Raw genomic sequence first — 21,837 nt, 5'->3', positions numbered from 1 at the left:
CCCCCGCCGGCCCTGCGGGCCGCGGCACGGAGAACTGGCCCCGACCCCGGCCCGTCCGCTGATTGGTCCTGACACGTTCAGGTGCCGCGCTGATTGGGAATTAGTCACCAATTGGCTGAGTGTGAGACACTCGAGCCGAGCCAATCACTATAGGAAGAGGGCTTCGTTGGCGGTAGGGGGACACAACGGCTGTTGCGTGGTCTGACGGTCAGCGCCGCCCGTGCGCAAGAGGAAAAGGCGATCAGCTGGTGGCGCTATCCACCGTGTGTAATTTGACCTAAAATTGTAGGTATTATTGTCAACTCACACGTGTTCTTTGCTTCGGCATGTAAACAGGCGGAACCTCTGGGCTCAGTGGCATATGGGGGGGGGAGCGACGCAGGAGGCAACCTTCCCCCACTTTTTGTTTAATTACTTCATAGGTGAGTAGGAAAGAAAGTAATCAGTATACTGTGTCTAATATAATTACTTTTCTTTTATCGTAGGTAGGGTTAGAGGCGTCTGTCCCCGGGAAAGATCGAGACATCACCGATGCCAGCAGGGTTAGGTTCTCCCTGTTGGCAGGGCAGACGTATCCCCATACTGCGGTTTGGGTACTAGCGCGGTGACATTCATTCGTTTATCCTTATTCATGTATCCTTATCCTTTCATTTCTTAAATTAATTAATTTTTACGTTACCTTGTACTGCGCCGTTGATCATTTTTTTATGGAAACGACGCATTATATTTTTTTCAATTATTATTACTATTATTTTATCAAATATTAGCACCAAAAGCCGTAGACAACAACAACACGGGAAAAAAAAGATGTCGGGACCGTAAGGCTTTTGATTATTTTTCTCCTCAACATCATGTTGAAAGAGTACAAAACCGCATTCGCTTTTGAATTTGACCCTCGTGACCAAAAGCTGGACGAAATGGCACAAGTGACCACACTGTAAGTGACCACTAATGACCTTAACCGCGGTTAGTAAACTTCGTGATATGTCTTTTAAGAGGGTAAACTTTCGAGGCATTTATAGAAAAAGGTTGATGAGTAGTCTTTTTCAAGCTCGAGTTTGTCATGTCAATAGAGTGTCCTATTTTACTGTATTTCAGTTTTATTGTCGAAAAATCCGACCAAGGATTGTTCATCTATTGTCAACATTTATTGTCAAAAATTAGGGACGGGGCATGCCCCCCTCAGTTGAAAAAGAGTGGGCCTCTGGCCCTCGAACTGTCTCTAAATAGACTGAGTTCCCAGCCGAGTTCACAGCCGTTCGACATTCGGACACGCAACAACCGTCGGCCCGGCCAACCTCGACCCCCGCGAACCTGTTGCGAGCAGTGTTACCGCGCCTGTCAGCGGCCGGAACCGTTTCAGCTGTTGGCTTGTTTTCCCTACCCGACACCGGATCCTGAGCGCGAGAGCCTGGCCTTTCTCTGGGATCGTTGACAACTGCTCTCTTCCCCTTTTTTTTCTTTCCCCTTCGAGCCTCGTTTTCCCGTGCCTAATTTGTTGCTGTTTCTGGTTGGTGGTTTGGAAAATGTGTTTGTGCAGCTGTCGTGGTTGACCCACTTTTTTTGTAACTCTCAGAGTTTGGAGAAAAAATAATGATGGTGGAGAGAAGCAAACTCAAGTCCGGAGCTTCTTCTTTAAAGATTGTATATTACTCTGTTGCGCAGGGATTGAAGCTTTTATGCGAAATCTCTCTTCAATTTCTTTAATTTCGTTTCAGATAATGCCAACGTGTGAAAGTTCTCACACAATCAAAGTTGGGGCCATGAAGACTGGGGAGTGGGGTTAAGGATCAAAGGCTCAAGGATTTCAATGTAATTAGTGTTTTATGCTTCAGGTTTTAATAAATTGGGGATTTGTAGACGCTGGAAATCGTAACAGAAAGGGAGTAATCATATTGTTGCATTAAAGTAAAAATGAACAGGCGAAGGAAATCGGCCTTTGGGGATAGATCTCTAAATGCTCTCCCCACACCTGTAGAAAATGTTGAAAAGCGTCGACAGAGTCTGCGGCTGTACCCATCACGTCCTGCTGGTGTGCAGTGGAAAGTGCCCAGGTCGACAATTCCAGGTGCTCCTCAGGAACATGCGCTTATTACGTCATCGATCAAAGCTGCCGGCAACCTCTTCAGTTTTGACCGGGAAACATGGCCATTTGACTGGGAGGCCCAACGTTAGTTGATATTCAAGCACTGCAGTTATCCATTCCGAAACCTAAGCTTTTGAAATTAAGTCTACCAGACCCAAAGCCGTGTTTTTTTTTGTTTTTGTTTTTTTTTACCTAGAACCAAGAATCGATGTGTGACCGGCTGGACCGAACATCTGTGACATTTCGCTCTGTCTGATGGGCCTAAATGGAGAACAGTGACCATGGAAGTGAGCAAGACTATTGAAAGGGTGTTTGTGAAATGATCGTGTAGTTCTTGTAATGTTTGGCCCAGGCGTGTGCTTGAAAGTGAATTAACAGGTTTCTCAGAACAAGCAGGAGTACAAATGTACTTCTCCCAGAATGGAGAGGCGTGGATATGCTTTTTCCTGTCGAAAGTATTTCGGTCACAATGAATGCATCATACCCTTGACCGGGGTGTTTGACGTTGACGGGCAGGAGCATGCGTGTCTCATGTCAGCCGGACAGTAATTACGCGGGGCTTGATTCTAAGCATCACCGCTGCTCGTCATGACCTGGAATTCCGACTGGGTCGGGCCGAGAACGGAGGGCAAAAAAATGACGACTTCGCCTTGGACCAATTCGCAACAACGCGAAAGGGAAATTGTAAAACGTTCGGGCTAGAATCCTGCGCCGTGGGGCTCACCGAGGTCGGGTGATGTTCCCGTCAGCGCGGCCGGCGATATGCGAACTGACTCGGCCGCGATGGAAGAACGGCAAAGACCTAAACGTGAAGCGTCACTGCCTAATTTGCCCTCCATATTCATTTCATAGATTTAGTAGATGCTGTGTAATTTGGTAAACAAACACGAGGCGAGTGCTCTAGATTGCTCCAAATGTCATAACGGGGAAGATTTGTAAGCCAAGCCCCGTCTACCTTGGAGCCATTGTGGACGATACTTAAAGATTGTCAGCGTCGTTTAAGGGAGGGTTTGATGGTAACAGGATAACGACACACTTTAATACGTTAATAAAGTCAAAGTTCTTTATGGCCTTCCCCACATTGTGTTAAAACGAGTCATGTTCTAAAAATGGTATTCCTCAGAGTAAAATCCCAAAGAGCCTTTTGTTTTCTACAAAGACCACAAAGCTCAAAAATCACTATACCGGCGAGAATAATAAATGTTGAAGTTTATTGTTTTTAATAAATAAGCAGGCATTTACTCACAGGAATGGAAGTTGGAACTTGACGTCAAGTTTCATATTTGGAATTGTTAGGCCTAGTGATGTAATATAAATATTGCAATGATTAATTGCAGGTATACGTTTGAGCACCAACATGGGAATTTCAGTTTGATTCTAAATTCTCAAGTCTTCCAGGTTCGAGTTGAGTCGAATCGGTTCAAATCGCCTCTGATTGAAATCGAATCAATAGAAAAGGACATGTCTTTTCCCCTGTACGCTGTCCTATCTGTATTAGGGAAGAATTTTTCATGGACTCTGCAGTGCAGCTCTGGAATATATAAACCAACGGAAACATCCCTCGCGGACACACTATTACCACAGCGAAGAGAAAATGTGAAAAGATTTATCATTCGGTGGTATAAAGGGTTTGCTTGACTGCCATCTTGCAGGCCAGTGCCTTTGTTTCACAGGATACGCACAAAGGAGGTTTCGCTGTGGAACAAAAGAACGGCCCTGCAAGATGGCTCCACGCCAAGGTTCTATTGACATCAGAAGTGATCCAATGACTCTCATGTCCAATACACCCATAGCTCGAAGAGGGCAGAGGGTTTTCATATCACGCCAGCTTCATGCTTCTTCCCGACAAAGACACTCAAGTGATGTGCGAAAAAGTTGTTTACTTACGCAGTGGTAAAACGTGAATCGCGACGGCAGGATGTTATGATTTTTTTTTTATATTAAAGAGAAGGTGGTATATGTGCCACACACAAAAGGCATAACACAGTCGTTACGGCCGTGGACAAATAATTCGATTTGGCCAAGCAATAAGTCCACAGCTTAAGGTTAATCTAATAGAGGGGCGCTTGACACACTTCCGTGCGTTGGGTCACGAAGCAAGGTCCATTGTCTGCCGGTGTCGAAGAGCACCTTTTTCAATTCCCCCCTCCGTGTGTTTTAAAATACAACCAGTGGAGGCAGATCTGGTGAAAGGACCGAGCTTAGAACACAGCAGAGGCGGGCAAAGAGAGTACTTTGAATCGGTTCAATTGCTGGCACATTTTCCAAATTCTGAACAGCCAGTCCCCTAAAACACGCAACAGGGTTTGAATTCGATATCTCTTGAAAAAGCTCACATATTGTTTTTACATGCCCTATCTGCCTCGAGCAGAAGCGCCCCCTATCGGTTGAAAAGAGTCGCGTTGGTTGAGGGTGGTCATCTTGTTGGCAGCGATGGGAGCGTGAAGAATGCATTTCTTGAGAAAATAGAGCTCTCTCTTGTCCCAGCTCGAGGCATATTATGCGGGCATTCCTTCGTTGCTGAGAGTTAAGCAACTCCGAGTGGGCAATTTTACTCTTTTTACGTCCACAGTAACAATTTTTCCGTCAAGTTGATTTTTTTTGTTGATAATATGACTGTCCCCCTTTGTTTTGCGACTAAATATAAATTCTAACCTAAGGTTGCATCCAAAACCGAAGTTTATAGAGTTAAAACACTGTATGGGCTTGGAAGTCCACGCAAGTCTTTGAAACCATCGACTGGTTTTGTTATACGTCCGCATCAGGTTTGTAAAACAAACTCAAATCAGCATGCAGAACTTTATTTATGGCAGAAAGTCAAAGACGACAAAGAAAATATCCAGAATTTGGTTACGGCTGTTGGTTCTCCCAGTTTGCATAAACTGTACACACCAGAAAAACAACAAATATTGGGCTCCAACCTCCGAGTTTCACACAAAAGCTGGAGAGTTTTTAATTAAGAAAATACTTTTCTTCTAACTGGCTCGACGGTGTTGGGTTACCTTCTGAATGTAACCGGTGAAATTTAATACCGTACATAATACGGACGTTTCACAACAGTGCGCCTCCAAGAGTTTGCATAGCGTTGGCCAATCACAGTGCGCGAAATCTGTCGACCCAGTACGCATTTGGAAAGGGTCGACAAATTTTGCGCGTTTTGATTGGCCAACACACTGCAAACTCTTGAAGGCGCAGTACTGTGAATCGCCCGTAATATGTGATACAGCGTCAGCGTACCAAGGTCAGATCCAGGAGAGAGGGGCAATATGGGACCCCCCCGGCAGATAAAATGGAACATAAATCAAAACCAAATATTTGCCTTATTTCGTTTCCCTATCACTCAAAAGTATATGTAATGAAAACGAAAATGTACCCTAATTCATCAGAAATGTTATAAAAGGCTACAAGAGAAACTTCCAATGGGGGAGGGGCGGCAAACTTGGCCCTTGAAATTGTTATTTGATCCGTAATTGCAACGTGTATTTCTCTGGTTTATCATTTTAATAATTCCCCCTAAAGCCGGTGTTTTTACCATTCCCGGGGGAGAGTTTGTCTCCATTCGAAATCTCGGTGGTCCAATGCCAAATTAATGTTTTCTTTCAATCTTGAAGTTAAACACAAGAATACGGTACATAATTGTGTTGGGTACATGTGTGAAGTTTCCGTTCAGTCAGCCACCACATAGGCATTTATTCTCATAGACTAATCCAACTAGACGCCCCAACTGCGGCGGCACCGCGCTCACACGCACATTCCTCAACTTGACGCGCGCGTGCACTTGGCAAATCACGACACCCTATTGGTCAAAGAGGCGTGTAAAACGCGCGCGTACCATCTGTCCACGAGCGTCGTGCCTGCCGCAGTAATGGCTTCTATTTCTGGTGGTCGAACTTCACTACAGTGAATTGAACTGAATGGAAAAGGTAAAAAGCTTCAGGTGACTGCCTTTAAAATGGATATTTTCACCAAGTGTCCAGTCTCAGAAAAAAGACGTCAAAATGATTACAAGAAATTACCAAAAAATGTTCTTGTCAGAAGAAGCCACTGTGATGAAATCGGACAGAATTTCGAGAATGGGGGTTCCTCTGGGCGTTTTAGGGTTAATTCTAAAGCACACCCTTAATTTCTACTTACGCCTGGTTTTTAATGGCTGTGTATGAAGTTTCCTTATGATGTAATACCTGCTAAGTTTGGGGGAATGGGTGTTTTACAAACATTCGCAATCATTATTACCACATATCAAAACTTATTCATAATTTATACATTTAAAATATTTACAATTGCTGAGTGCTATAAAGAAGACAAAATACGAAAAAGAAAATAACCCAAGCATGGCAAATGATACGAAGGATTTCATGTACGTAGAGTACAGAAGAAAATCAAATCCAAACTGCCGTAGTGACAAATGAGATCATCGAAACTGGTTGATGTACATAAGAATGCAATAATGTTCTTCTCGATATTGAAATCCGTCTTTTTCGCACTCTCTGTTTTGCATAAAAGCTTACACGTGTAGGGACAGACATGCCAGCAATCATCTGGAACGTTTTCCGTCTGGAACAGCTGAGAGTGTGCCCAGTCACTGGTTATCGTTCCGAGAAAACTCAACAGAAATATGAACGTTCCGAGAAAACTCATCTGAAATATCAAATAATGTATCTTCCTTTGGGGGAACGTTTCACATTTCCCTGAGGTATGCGGTTTGAGAACTCTGCACGAATGAGACAATCTCACCTCCTCTAAATTAGGGTTGTTAAGTGTTTCTCTGAATGAAGAAGAGGAAATTGTGCCCCAGTTAAGGAGGCTTTTATGAAACAAACAACTCTGTAATTGTTCGTAGTACAGACTTCGATCTATCCGCTCCTGTTAGGCCTAATATTTTTACTAGTCCGCCAATGGCGTGAGTGCACATTCGACCTGCGCGTGCGCACCATGGGACAGGTCGCTCGGTGATTCGCTACAGCAAGATGACGTAGGCGAGGCAGGCGGTGACGCAGGCGGCGACGTCATGGAGGGTGACGTCACGTGGTCCTGGAAGTCGGTCTTTTTAGGCCGACCTTTGGGCTTGGTGGGCGCTTCCTGGCTGCCGCCTTGAAGAACCTGCCGGGCGCAAAAATCAAAGACACAAATTGGAAACAGTTTCTTGATGATGTACAAAATCTGAAGGGGTGAAATAAAAGAAAAATCAAAAAAAAAAAAAAAAAACAGATAAGCCCTGAAACAAAAGGGCTTTTGGTTCCAAGCCTTTCACCGTGAGCCCAGAGCTGGACCAAGAGAAGGCACAATTTTCCCCGCAACGGAGGCTCGTTTGGTGGGAACAGCACTTTGCGGACTTGCATCGCCTCGCTACCAGCAGTTATGAACACTCCCGACCAACATGGCTCTTTTCAACAGATGAGGGGGTGATTCTGCTCAAGGCGGATACATGACTTGAATTTGCGTTTGTACATACAACAGCGTATACACAGAGCACTTGTACTGGAACATAGACCCCCCCCCCGGTACTCCGTGGACACCGGGCCGAGACACACCAATTTCATAGAGTCGTGTGTGTTGGGGCATTCCATTTCATTTTGATTAGAAGTTCTAGGACAGAATTTGTATCAAAAGTCCAACGAGAGACATTGAGCGTTATTTAACCTTGTTCGTGGTTGTTGGTGTTGTCACGAGTAGTGAACTTTAATGACAGACTGTGGGATTTTCGTAGGTCATCAATTCCATTGGTGGGTCCCAGGCACAAAATGCCTAAAGTCCTTATTGGATAACCTTGTGCTGTTTCAATACAATTTGCTAATAGACGTCAACACTTTTATCAGCACGGGAAGCGAGTATTCGAATGCATCTTGGGGTTAATCCTTACCTGCTTTTTCCATTTCATCCGGCGGTTCTGATACCACGTCTTGACCTGTAACTGACTCAGTCCAAGGGTGTCCGCCAGCTCCAGCCGGTCAGGCGTGGACAGGTACTTCTGCCGCTCGAAGCGCTTCTCCAGCCCCATCAGCTGCAGCTCGGTGAAGACGGTGCGGCTCCGCCGACACTTCTTGGCCGAGCGGCCAGCGGCGCCAGCCAGGCCGCCGGCGGCGGCGCCACCGGGGCCGGCCGACGGGTCGTGCGGCGAGCCGCCGGGGGATTTGCCCCGCAGGTAGACCGGCACTGGCACGGGCACGCTGAGGGCGGCGGCGTGCGAGAGCGGGGTGTGGTGGTGGTGGTGGCCGGGCGCTGAGCCGTAGACACCCCCGGTGCTGCCGATTGCAGGGTGGTGGTGACTGTGGTAAGCACTTGGGGTGAAGTGGTGTTGAAGGGGATCTACAAGGAGCACGGAAACACCAAAATCATATGCTTTCATCAATTATAGAATTACTAGCAAGCGACTGATAGGAACAATAACTTCATGGACAAATGATTTTTGTTCGTGTTCAAAACTTGTAAAATCTGTCATTTGTTTCACTCTCTGCAAACCAAGAACATTCAGAAAAAGAGCGCACACTTCAATACGAGAATAAATGTTAACTTTAATTCATTTAATTCAACATTTTTTTTTTCAATTCAACATGAACAAGGACTATAGCAACACCACTGTGAAAATAAAAGTAAAGCCAGAAACGATTTAAACAAGAAGAGTTCGCGGAGTTGGATCTATCAAGGTGGAATCGGTTAGTGTTTTGACCTTCAAACTCTGTGACTTGTTTATTTTGCGTAACTATTTATGCACCACGAACTTGCACCTTGCTGCCGCCCTTGCCTGTCTCGTGGCATCGGCGTAACAGTTGGACCGAATTAACTGACAAAATTGTCTGTGTTATAAACAACATTCACATCGTTTCCGCTTGTCAGAAACACAGTCAGCTCCCCCCAAAAAATATTTATACAAGCTGGACCCCAAACAGGTTTGCTGGCTCCCTCAAAACGCATTATTGTCAGGAGCGATTCTCGTCTGGACCGTCCCAGGGCCATTAAAAAACAATAAGTGCAGCCCGCTACCGATCTGCTACTGAGGAGAGAGAGAAAAGCCGCCCCCCCTCCCCCCCAAAAAAAAGTCCGGCCGCACGCTGACTGCTCCATCCACCGTGAGTTGACGGCCGGACCACCGGGGGAAAAACAGCGCGACAGGCCCGGGCGGCTTTGCGGTCCGCGATCCCGCTGACGGGTGGCGACGCGTGCAGGGCGCGCTCTCTGCCGAGGCCTTTACAAGGGGAAACAATGTCCCGGGTGAACCATCAGGATAGTGTCGGCCTACCAGAGTGCTGGTGACCCGAACAGGTTTATTTTTGAAGAAGGTCGACAGTTTCTTGTAGAAGTGTGTAATGGAACATTTGGTTCGAATCTGAGCCATTCTGTACCCAGTTAAGGGACCCTTGTGTAACACCTCCGATTATTAACGAACCTAGGAGGGGTTGTCGGAAGCACGTCTAGCCACTCCACAGCGCACTGTCACTATGTCAACTTAACTCGTCAATTCCTTTGGATATGAACCACACTTCTATAAACTCTGTCCAACAAAGTTCCCCTAATCACTCCAGTCGATGGAATGTACTTTAATTAAAAACAGCCAAAAACGACCCATTGCTGCACGTCCTGTTTAGTGTGCAGACGTTTATTTACGACAGCTATGAAACGCTTCCCACCGTAAGACTCATAACTCATAAATTTGACTGACCTAACACAAAGAGCTCATTTATTATGAGCTATCTTTTAAAAATATTTGTTTTCTTGTTTGTTTCTGTTGTCAAAACCGAACCATGGAACATTTTATGATTTGATGTTGATGTAGTTATCGTTATCAAATATCTTATGGCGTGCCTTGTTGTTACTGTAGTGTGATCTCCCCCCAAAAAGAACATTTTCTTTTATTTGACATTTGTATGTGGTTTTTATGTTTTAGTGATGGCTACTTCAATCAAAACTCCCTAACACTTATTTCTTGATGCAGCCGACAAACTTGTTACTGGAACATGCACCATGCGTTTAGCTTGTTTGTGAAAATTAAATGATTTTAGGGACCCCTTTTCCTATATGAAAAACTCATTCTGCCCCCCCCAAAAAAACCAGACTGATTTTTTCCGGTTTTGTTTGTTTATTCCGGGGGGGTCTTTGTTTTATTTTGTCTTCGTTGTTGTTTTATTGTGTCTTTTTCTACTCTTTTGTTTCCACAGTTAGTGGTTTTTTTGGGGGTTGTTTTATTTTTAACATGCTTGTTTCTGTTCCTTTGTTTGCCTGATTTGTATTTGATAACTCTGAGCAGTCAATTCATTCAATTTCGCTTTTGAAAAATTTACTTGAGTAAGTGTTTGGTAATAAATTACATCACTGAAAATGAAAACTTTAAACTTGAAGCCCCCCCAAAAAAAATTATTGAAAATTTCTGGAATTGTTTTGAGCATAATAGGAACGATACAGGGATAAGAACATAAAGACCAGCTTTGTGTGTTTAGGTGTCAATACATTTGTTGTTTGTCGTGCAGATTTCTCGCCTTGCGGAGAAAGCCCTTTCGCCATCGGTGCTGTAGCTTTTGAAAGCCGAATGTAAGCGGCCGTTGGCACATGCGCGGATTACCTGCACGACAAGCTCGTCCCGCTGTCTTCTCTCGCCCAGCCCCGGCCGGCCCGGCTCGACCCCTTCCCGAGGTGAAGGCCAGATTGTCTCGGGCGACCCGCATCGTGAAGGCTGGGTCAAATTATCGCCCTCTTACCGAGGGAAGAAAAAAACATCGGGAGCGCGCGGTGAAAAAAAAAAAACAATCGCTCTCTCACGCAGAGATAGTTGCGTTCAAAAAAAGTGTCCCAGAGAGGAAGATGGAATTGCTGATGTCATTGTGGCTTGCTGATCAGCAAGGACGACAAAAAAGCTGGTACGGGCGATATAACCAATCTGAAATGATGGTTGGGAACAGCCACATCGTTTAGCTTGTTAGAAAGTACTTATCGACTTGTCTTTGACCCAGCAATCACGCAGTGTCAGTAAGTGATCGCTAGAGGATTTAGCATATTGGGGTCCAGCTAGTTCTGTCTGAACGATCATCGCTGGCAAGCCGCGCACTGTTCACTTCGACGGACGAATAAAATCAACCAGATTCAGGTAAATTGAAACAAAAATCACAGAAAAACACAGCGGCAGGACATAGCATAAGAACGGAGACACTACATTTTGAAAAAGTAATGATGGATAAAGTGTTAAGCACTTTTTTTTACAGATTAGCGGAAGGAAATAACTAGTACATGCACAAGTTGCTAGGGCCAACATTGGCACAGAAGACTTCTATTTGACATCGGTAAATAAGCCTTTTGCGAGTTAAATTTGAATAAAATCTGGAACACTGACTTCTTTTTATTCACGTGAACATAATTTGAAATCTCCATACTAAATACACTGTTGCTATGCCTCATGATTCGGGCAAGCTTTTGCTTAGTTACATAAGAGATGCCTGGAGATTCGGGCAAGCCTTTACATTAATAAACTGTTTTTAATTAATGGATAAGAGGGGCACAAAGGAACCAGTCCATTCCAGAGATGGGGGTCGCAATGCTAAAGCTTGCCCCGAATCACGAGGTAGGGCAACAGTGTCTTTAGTCTGGGGAATTCAAATTGTTACGTTTATATGGAATCAGATAAACTCAGTGTACCAGATTTCATTCAAATTTAAGTCGAAAAAGGGCTTATTGAATGCATCTCGTGACTTTTACTTCTTGGTGCAAGATCATGCAAATAGGCTCAGAGATAAAGCAATGTTATAAAGTTGGCCTTGATGGTCTCCGCTTGTACAAACAGTTTCCAATGAATGCCGTAGACCACGCCAACAGTGCGCACCGGCGGGACAGCTCCGCCCGGCACTTAGCGCGCTGCGCGTCCGTGCTGGGCGGGCAGGCGGGACGCTCATAATCGAAGGCACTCCATTAAAATTGCTGGAGAGTCGCACCCCCGACCGGGGCTTGGAATTCCGGCCGACAACCCGATCCTTCAGCGAGTGCGATTAATGCGTCTTAATGGAGGAAGTTATTTATGCGGAGCTCAGTGTTTCCGTTTGTCAGATATCTGCAGTCTTCATTTTAATCGGTCTTCGACCCATCTCTACAACGCGCTGCATTCAACTTTGCCATTTGAGAAGACGAAACAGAATAATACCGATCACCGATTGTGACACTGTTGTGCCACGAGTTTCAATTCGGCTTTCAATTTCAATTCTGGCATATTCTTCTTTCAGTTTCACAGGCAGATGGAAGACGCATAGACTCAAAATCTTGTTTAAAACAGTAAAGAGAATGCGGAAATGTGGAACTTGTTGCAAAATTCAGAAATTTCGACGTAAATTCTCTCTACCCAGATCACCGATGGCGCCTTGCAGGCAGAGCCAGTATTACACTAAATTTTGAACATCAATAAAAAGACTAAATGGTGATGAAAATAATCCAGAAATGAATAGCATTTTTTAAAACCCTAAGCTATAGACTAATCTGATTAGACGCCATAGCCGGGGTAGCACCGTGCTCACACGCGCATTCTTCTGCTGGACGCGCGCGTGCATTTAGCAAATCGCGACACCCTATTGGTCGAAGAGGCATGTAACGCGCGCGTACCACCTGTCCACGAGCCCCGTGCCACAGCAGTAATGGTTTCTAATTCTGGTTGTCGAACTACACTGTAAGAGACGGGTTTTATCAGACCATAATTTCACTGCCTGGAAATGGGAGGGGGCAGATTCCACCCCTCTCCTTAGAATGTGGTCTTCCTGAAACTCGGTATGCATGTACAATCACCCTGAATAATAATCGTCTCTCGTCAAGTTCAATTGTCATAATTTCAGTAAGCACTTTTATGTACCGGTATCCACCTTGAGCAGAAGCACCCCCTCATCGCTTGAAAAGAGTCGTGATGGTTGGGAGTTTTCATCTTGCTGCTAGAAATAGGCTGTAACGCGTCACATTTGGACGCGCCGTTCTCGTAACATGCGACATGCTTGAGGTGCAGAAGATCTGCACGTGAAGAAGCCCAAACATTTCGCCTCATTCCTAAGAAAAGTCTTGGAGTAAAGTCATTTCCAAAAAATACCCACAAATTTACCCTCGGCGAAAATATTTTTGTATCCCTGGAATGGACTGGTTCCTTTATGCCCTCCTTATCCATTGAGAACAGTGTATTGTTGCAAGGCGTCTCTTATGTAACTAAGCAAAAGCTTGCCCCGAATCACGAGGTATAGCAACAGTGGTTTTAGTAAGGGGAATTCAAGTTGTTATGCTCACGTGAATTTAATGAACTCACTGTGCCAGATTTGGGTCAAAGTTAACTCTCAAAAGGCTTATTTGCAGCAGCCCAAATTACAAAAGTGTCGAAGTATTCTCGGCAACATTGCTTTACGTTTGGAATATGTGCAGCTTTTTCGAATTAAGCGCGCGATTTTCTGGTTTTGCTTTTTTGTCTTGCATGACCCGCTTCGCACCGAGCATAAGGAAGCCCTCAGTTTGAGCTGGTGCCCATCGAAAGTGAAAAAAACCAGATCTACAATCACAAAAATGGAAAGAAGAGGAGCCACAAATTGAACATAAATTTCAAATATAAGTCAAGAGAGACAAGTGCTAGTATTTTTTTTTCATATTTCTGATTCCAATCTAAATAAGAATCCAGAACTGTATGCTAGACATCTCTTTCTCGTTTATATGAACGCTGTTGGTTTTATGTTGGCTTTGAAACAGTAAATTGTGCTATACATGTATATGCATTTACATGTATAACAGCCTGTAACAATTGTGCAATAAAGGACTCAGGGGACATTCCCCTCTTTTGGATGGTCGGTTTGCTGCCCCCAGCTGTAAAGTGGGAGAATGTTATACCACAGGAAGAAACGGAAACATATTCTTCCGCGGTCTCTCCATTGGAATGACAGGTCAAAGTGAAACCTTCCCCGTGTTAGTCATGCGCAGGTATTTTAAACTTCGCTCGTGGCACCAAAAATAACCAGTGCCAAACGGTCCTCCTTTGTTTCGTGGAAACTCGGTGACCGTCTGTTTCCCCATTGCCACCGCGCGCACCGGAAAGTACGGCTAAACTTCCTGGCCAAATAGCCCTTAGCTTTGAGGGAAACGTGCCAATCCGGAAACAGGAATGCGCAATGAAATATCGTCAGAATAACAGTCACAACGTCTATTTATAGGCGTTGTTTAAACTAAGGTCTTTTTTTCTCGTAGTTGAGGATATTTCCCTCGGGTGTACACGGTGTTTGCTTGTAGGCACCCGTCCCAAAAATGGCACCTGGCCTTTCGTAGTCGGTTACAGATATCTTAGTGGATATCAGAGCATCACTTCTACATTCCACATGAGACTGGATACTTAAAAAATCTCACTGTTTGAAACTTGAAGTCGGTGATATTTGGAGAGCTTGTCACATTCTCCATAAGATGCGCAAGGTTCCCCACAGTATTCGTTATATTGTGCCCATTTCTGTGTGTGTTTCTTTCCTTTATGACAAGATCTCACCAAAAACAATATAAGGATTATTTCGTTCATATTTTTGTTTGCTTTAGAAAAAAACACAAAACCCTTTATTTTCATTGATTGTTTAAATCTGAATCCCTGTGCTAACTTCAAGTGATTGGAAACGACTAGCGTTGACTCTCGATATAAAGAGAGATGTTTCAACACAGTATTGTTATAGAGAGAGAGCAAAGTTTCAGAATCCCAATTTTCTTGAATGATTTAGTTTTTAATTGTTTTCCGTTCCTTTTATAGCAGTTGACTTTTATAGAGTTGACTGTAATGCCTATTCGATTTCAGTTCGAATTTTTTTTTCTCGGAACCCTGTGGCCGTTGAGTGGTTTAGCCAATCACAGACTAGCACTCTACCAAATTTAGCATTCTAGCAGGTGGCTGAGAGGACCAGTGTGAAAGTTCACAGCACGCGGCCGTCATGCACGTTACAAACGTCGCGTGCGTGCGTAAATTTTAAAACTTACTTGCTATTAGTGCGACTTATCTGAAAACCAAACCCAACTAACTAAGTGTAAGATATCTGCATCGTCTGACAAGGCCATAGATCTTCTTGCCCGTCCTCCATCGAGGGTCGCAACTGTAACAACATTAGACTCTCTGATTTCATTTTCACACGTAACCGGAGCCACTGTGGATATTTATAATCAGCGCCGGTTTCTGTTGTGCTTTCGGTCCCGATTATTCACCCAAATCTCTGCTCACCCCCGCAAATAAATTTCGCGAGCACCCAGGGCGCCAGTGTTTTACTCGAGTCCGTCACAGGTCCCTGCAAGTCCCTTAAAGTCCATCACAAGTCCACAAGTTATTCAGTCTTCAGCCAATTCACAGGCTATTCAAATGAGCTGTGACAAAAGCATTACTTTGTCGTTGTTCACCCTGTTATTAAAGGACTGACCCTGTGAAGGGACTTGTGAAGGGGCTTGTGACTGGTCTTGTGAAGGGACATTTGAAGGGACCTGTGATGGACTCGAATACATCACTGCACTGTGCAGTTGTGAACTTTGACGATGGAGTAAATGATTCCCTTATCTGACACGTGATCCCTTCCTGATCCCTCTGAGGACATTGTGAGTTTCCGATAAAACTTACTAATCGGCGCTGTGTTGCAACTCACCCCCCCCTTATAGCGACGCTCGAGCAAACACAGTGAAACCAGTTAACCATTCATCAAGTATGCTTGATCACGATTCCCGTTACACTCTTATTAAGGGTTTGCATGGCCGCCATCTTGCAGGCCGGTACTTTTGTCCCAAAGGGTGTGCACAAAGGAGACTTCCCTGAGAAACAAAAAACTACCCTGCAAGATGGATACCACGCAAAGACACGTATAGTGGGAGCAGAAATTTTAAAGGATTCGACTGCTGTGGCGACATCACGACGGAAAAACGATGAAGGATCAACTGTCGAAACACGTAACCTTGAATGCGTCCCTTGTTTGTCGGTAACTTTGTTTCCTTCAAATTTTGAGTCGACAGATTAATGATGTGATACCGTATCTCACTGCAGGATTGCATCAGTAAGGATGCTCGATGTAAGAACCGGGGATATATTTGTTCGCGTACAATCTGTTGCCAAGATTTCCGTGAAGAACCCCTTGCTTTTAAATTGAGATGTCATGCAAGGTACACCGTACGCATGTAATCCGCTCAGTTTCCAAAGAATACCGTTACGTGAGAATCTGCTATAATTTTAATAGTCTGATTCTATAAAATTCCGGTGAGTTTACGCACAGCCTAATGACACCATCGCATCAATCTTTCTTAGACCACTGAGAAAGCTGGATTTCCTCTGGCCCACAACTAAGTTACAGTGACACACAGTTGACATTTTTAGTATCGCTCAAAGTTTCCTCAATCTACTAACACCATTCAAATACACGAAAGTTATAATTGACACAGCATCAAAAGCCCACTGTGATTGGTCCAAGTGCTGCTCCTTTACCGCGACGCTAGACGCCCGCTGAATTGTCCAAGCAGGGATCACGTGGCCCAGGCCCAGTTATTTCAGGTGCGTCGTGTTCCCATCTCTTCTTCTTCTTTAGGCGCTCTCTGCTCACGCCACTGCTGTCGAGTCAAAGCAGGTACCTCGGCCCGAATTAGGCTGCGTTTGCCCCCAAACCCTGACCGGCTCGACAAAGGCGCCGCTGCGCGGTCATCGTCTCGCGCGGCACGAGACAACCTCGGGTTGTTTTATTGCCGAAATCGATCCTGATTTAAAATAAAATAGTGATTAAAAAATATATTGCTCCGCCGTCACAGGCCTATTGTTTCAGGGTCACCATTGTCCTGCGTGCTGGAAGCGCTAATGAGATTAATTAATCATTGTTTCGGGACGCGTGACAGGAGGGTAAGATTGAGAAACACCTGTTCACTCTTACCTCGGGGGTTCGAGTAAAGAAAAATCCGCTTCCCGGCGGAGCAAATTAATCACAATTTCTGACGACTCCAGGCCTGAGGTTTTCCCAACACGAAGTGAGCACGCGTGCTCCGAACAGCCGACCAATAGTGAAAAGGCACTGGTGAGAAAACATGGTCAGAGAATTTCACGTGACCTAAAATGTAGTACTAAGGTGGGACACGAACTTAATCTGGATTTTTTTAATCAGTTTTCTTAGCTATAACTTTTTAATTGCATTCCCTAATATAACAAAGATTTGACCAATGGTAGAGCTCGCATAATAAATGATATAAGGAGTTTGGATGCAGTTGAAGAAGGTAGCATCTCGCCAGTTGAAAATGAATCACTGTTATACTCGCAGACAAATGCTTTCTTAACATCGGCTGAAATCTGCCCAAAATAACCAAACAGTCGTGGTTATTAAACGCTACCTTTCCTTTAACAACAAAGCCCGAATATTTCCCTTATTCGTGGTTGGAATCTCGCTTCCCTCTGACTCCAAGAGTTGAATTACAATAAGACTTGGCCAAATCTTGGCAATTTTTCTGCTATCCGTTGCTGATCGGCCAGAACATCCATTTTAGTTACATTAGCCTGTAAATAAAACACTAGGGGTAGATTTTCTTCATTAATCCGATATAGAAAAGATACGGCTTGCAGGAATACATGTAGATTGTCCCATTTGCACGTATGTTATCATTGCCCGTGAGCGAGTTGGACCACAATAATTGCACGAGTCTCCACCATACAGCTTTTGCAAGCCGCGCTATAACACGATACTTCAATAATTCGAAAATCAGCGGCCGTATTTTGCGCATGTCTCCCAGCTTCAGCGAAAAGAGGCCGGAATTCGCAGAGGTCCGATCGTTCCATGACACCGACAAAAAGTTTGGGAAGTCACCGGTTCGAAATCAGCTCCCTGAATGATTTGTATTTTTTTTTTAAAGTTGAGCTGACAAACTGAATTTTTGAACTTTCTTTTTCAATTCCAGACAAAAGTTAACGTCACAATCAGCATTTGCTTTTCTGAACCGAAGGGAGAATTGACAGTAGGGGCGCTTTCAATGTTCAGTGCGCCTCATTTGCGACATGGCTGTCACCTATTCTCCAAAATTAGTTTTTGATTTGAGAAACAATCCGGAACACCTCTACACAAATCCTGCATCAGGTTTTGCTGCCAATACTGTGACTCAGGTTAGGGACGCCGTTTTGTGGGGTAAAGTTGATGCGGAGTGCATTTGACGAAATCAGTCAGACCTCTCTCAGCAGGGATTGTAAGTCGCTTTGTCCGTTAGAATTGAATAGCAGTTTCGACGTCAGGCTGTTTTCTGAGTCCCTAAACTAAATTATGCAAAATGAAGTAACGGGAATGAAACTGAAGTATCGAAGCTGTGTTACCTGAGTTACGTAGAAGACTGCGGGACTTGGGACACAATTGGCCTTATTACAAAAATATGGGAAATCCCTCTGTCATGCATGGCTTATTTGGTTTTGTTTTGCGCGTCCTTTTCGTGACTCAGAGTGCGCCATTTACTCTCAAAACAAAAGCCCAGTTACTCAAACGAAACATTTTATTCAAATTTTACTATTTTGGTAGACCTGTCGCCCGGACTCGTACTACAAACCCTCATGCCTTTCTTTGAGATGATTGGTGGGTTCTTCTGTGTAACGACCGAGTTGCACTTCGTACTTCCTTTCTTTATGTTTGGAGCTTCATGATTCGTCGTTCTCTAAAGACGAAATCACGCCAAAAAATATCGGACATACAATATTTTAAGAATGGACACTACTTTAGTTTGTTTGACTTTTTTTCATCATCTATTGTAAAAAACATGACACACGTAGGAAATACAAACGTAAGAAAGACCCTTCAGTTTGACACTATTCCACTTTAAATCGATGATAATCACTTTGAATTTAAGTAAGGCAAACATTTTCAATTCGCTCCAAAATTTCTTTTCAAGTGTTGTCATTCGAGGGGGCCAACAATATGGTATAATTTCTGATAATCTTCCAATTATTGAGTTGAATAGTGCTGCAGTTTTCCCGAACCTTCTTTCGTTTTCGGTGTGCGTCATCGGATGACCGATTCAAACCCTTCGGAAATTTCTGGGGCGAGTTGGCCGCCACGATAGTTAAAGTGTCTTCCTCCCGTGTGAGACCCCCATGCCCTTAAAAGGAAAGACCCTTTGAGAGTGCTCATGAATGTATGTACGCCTTGCCGGTATCATAGTCCTAACGACTTGTGACACTTCGCCCCACGGGAGGCTCATGTTGAATGAGGACTCAAGGACATAAAATTTCCCCAAGAATGCACGATTACCTTTACACGCTACGGTTCAATTTTCGTACAAGCCTCCGCAGAACGCAGCCCGAAATCCAGGTCTTCTCGAAAAGGAAATGTCACGCAGTTGTACATCAACTTCGATGTATTTGTTGAAAGATTCTTCCAACATTTAATCTAGTATTTCGCACTAATAAACCAAGAACATTTGCTCTCTGCAATCCAAGCAGTATACTTGCATTTTCAAGCGAGACCTTAAACTTTTTTGTGACTAGAGGAGATGGTATTGTGTGAAACGGCAAATCTATGTAGCACTTTGCAGAAAAAAATTATCAAAGGAAGTTTCCCGGTAGTTTGCACGACTTCAAACCATCAGTGTGTGTTTCTCTGAAACAAAAACGCAGGATATGACATTACCACTGTATACATTCGACCAATTTGACTTAGTTGTCGGTTCAAGTTTTCTGGGCTTAGTTGTCGACTGATTTTTGAACAAGAGGTCGAGTGCACACTGCTATAGAGTGAGGTAGTACATTCCTTGTAAACACTTTCCGCTTTGACATCCTTGATATACATGTCTCGAGTCCCTGGTTTATCCCACTACACATTCGAGAACAGATTTGGATTTGTAATAGCAATTATGACAGACGATTATCATCACAAGTATCCTACAGCAATCGTTGTCAAATTGGAAAGTTTGCTATGATTTTTGATGTTTGGATACTAATTTAACCCAACATCTTCAACCCTCCAATTCCAATCTGATTTTACATACACCTTAGGGGGTAAGGCTGATGTTAGTAATGGAGGTCGATTCACGGCCTCGACAAAGTGAAATGTCGAAATAACAAGCTATCACTAAAAGAATGACAACAGTTCTTTACCATTAAGACGAAAGAACGTTCGTGCGGCTGACGTTTGTAGTAACCTCGGTGATAAGATGCACTTGGCTCCCTCTGAGGCGGCGCCGTGCTTGGGTGTGTTCTCCCGGCGGACTCGCCGGCTGTCACCGCTGCCGGCGCTCGCTCCCGGCTCCCTGGAGGACGGATGATGCTGCAGAATGTCCTCGATGGAAAACCCGGTCCTCTTGGCCGAGGACGCGGCCGACGATGCGGCGGGGAGGAGCGCGGAAGCGGACGGCGGTGATCTCCGCTGCGCTCCGCTGGAGAGATGTGGCAATCCCACCGGGTAGGCGGCAGGCAAGAGCAGCGGATTGCCCCGCGCCGTGTCCATGAGCGCCACGCCGAACGGTCCCGCACGACCGGTGAAGTCGTACATGCTCGCTACAGCGTTCATATCACCCTTAATTCTCCACAAAGTCCGTAGTTTCACGGAGTCTCCTCTAAGTTTGTATGTGATATCAGCTACTACCACATAGAAATCTTGAAAGACTGTCGCTTCCAGAGCCAAGCAAAGATATGAAAATAGTGAAAATAAGTCGATTGTACGAACTAGGCTTATCAAATTGATCTTTCGACGGAATTTCTATCTTCACGAAAGGAAACACGCAATGAATTTGCAGTTCAAAGGAGTACAATTGGGCACGGCGATCATCCTGAAACGCAAATTATCACAGCTGAAGCGGCTCTGGGTAGGAAGTCAGTTACACCACTCTGCTCGAAGTGCAGCCTTCCTTTATCTGCAATGAGTTTTGTGAAGCGAGCGTGTGAAGTTTCTTGCCTAAGTGTGCACTTGGAACAATTGTGAGAAGAGCGCATGTAGAGTTCCAGGTCTAACAGTGGTGTGCGCTGGGGCAAAATAACTGAGCACACCGCATACTGTCGCAATCTCGCCGGGGAGAAGACCCCCACCGCTCCGGTAGCTACACTCGACACTTAACGGCACCGATTATGCGACCCGGAATGGAGACGCGAACGGTTCGATTCGCGAAACCCTGCTTACAAGCTTCGACTACGGCCCGCTACCTGCTAAGCACCGAATTCGTACTTATTGTTATCCGGCAGTCAGTGTATAGCAGCTGTAGCCATAAGCTGTGACCACTTTCCGCTTAGCGACTCTCTCCAAGAAGGCCTCCCGTGGTGGGCTGGTCGTGGTCACCACTCCTAACACTCCAATCAAGAGACCAATCATCGGCTACTTATCCACCCTGGCGACTGGGCTGGCATATTTTCCCAGCACAACTTCAAGGAGAACATTCTCCAGACCTGTGAGACCGTGAGCAAATCTTGGGGGCGCGCTTCAAGATGGAAGCTTACTTTCAAAACCCGGCAGTAGAATTAAGGTTGGATTCTTTAAGTGCGGGAAGGAATTTTACATAATGGCGAGTGCGTTTTCCTGTACTCGAACCAAATCATGAAAAGAATAAAAATCATCACCAGTCGGTTTATACTTTTCATAAGATGAACCCCGATGGAACGCCTCAATTTTTCACGTGTGGTAGCTTGTGAGTGAACGTTGTGGCAGGAAATTTTAAACTAGTGGCGTATCCAGTGGGGGGAGGGTGTCTGGGCCGCTGTATTCGCTTCCAATTCCACCTCCACACCTAAAGCAGGATATGCCGCTGGTGTTAAGTCAATTTGACGGACCTCTTACGGTTATAATAACTAATGTTCGGACAGGTCTCTTTCATCA

At 44.7% G+C, this 21,837-nt stretch overlaps 1 protein-coding gene across 1 annotated transcript; it reads right to left on the bottom strand.

Moving 5' to 3' along the window:
• Nucleotides 1–4,884: 4,884 nt before the first annotated feature.
• LOC110988187 (uncharacterized) lies at nucleotides 4,885–21,463 on the bottom strand. The gene is made up of 3 exons (XM_022251490.2): nucleotides 20,130–21,463; nucleotides 7,947–8,392; nucleotides 4,885–7,186 (listed from the first exon to the last, which is right to left on the bottom strand). The coding sequence occupies exons 1-3, from the start codon at nucleotides 20,539–20,541 to the stop codon at nucleotides 6,971–6,973; spliced, it is 1,074 nt and encodes a 357-aa protein (XP_022107182.2). The 5' UTR covers nucleotides 20,542–21,463; the 3' UTR covers nucleotides 4,885–6,970.
• Nucleotides 21,464–21,837: the final 374 nt, after the last annotated feature.

Source organism: Acanthaster planci, linkage group LG10 (genome assembly GCF_054643075.1).
Source record: "Acanthaster planci isolate LZ-2023a linkage group LG10, COTS_SCS, whole genome shotgun sequence".
NCBI lineage: Eukaryota > Metazoa > Echinodermata > Asteroidea > Valvatida > Acanthasteridae > Acanthaster > Acanthaster planci.
Note: the sequence above shows the minus strand (reverse complement) of the source record. Positions and strands in the feature narration are given on the sequence as shown.

Coding starts and splice junctions, on each gene's coding strand:
- LOC110988187 (XM_022251490.2), bottom strand. CDS start 20,541: ATGAACGCTGTAGCGAGCATGTACGACTTCACCGGTCGTGCGGGACCG. Junction 8,393..20,129: donor AACGTTCTTTCGTCTTAATG/GTAAAGAACTGT, acceptor TGCTCCTTGTAG/ATCCCCTTCAACACCACTTC. Junction 7,187..7,946: donor GGATGAAATGGAAAAAGCAG/GTAAGGATTAAC, acceptor TGCGCCCGGCAG/GTTCTTCAAGGCGGCAGCCA.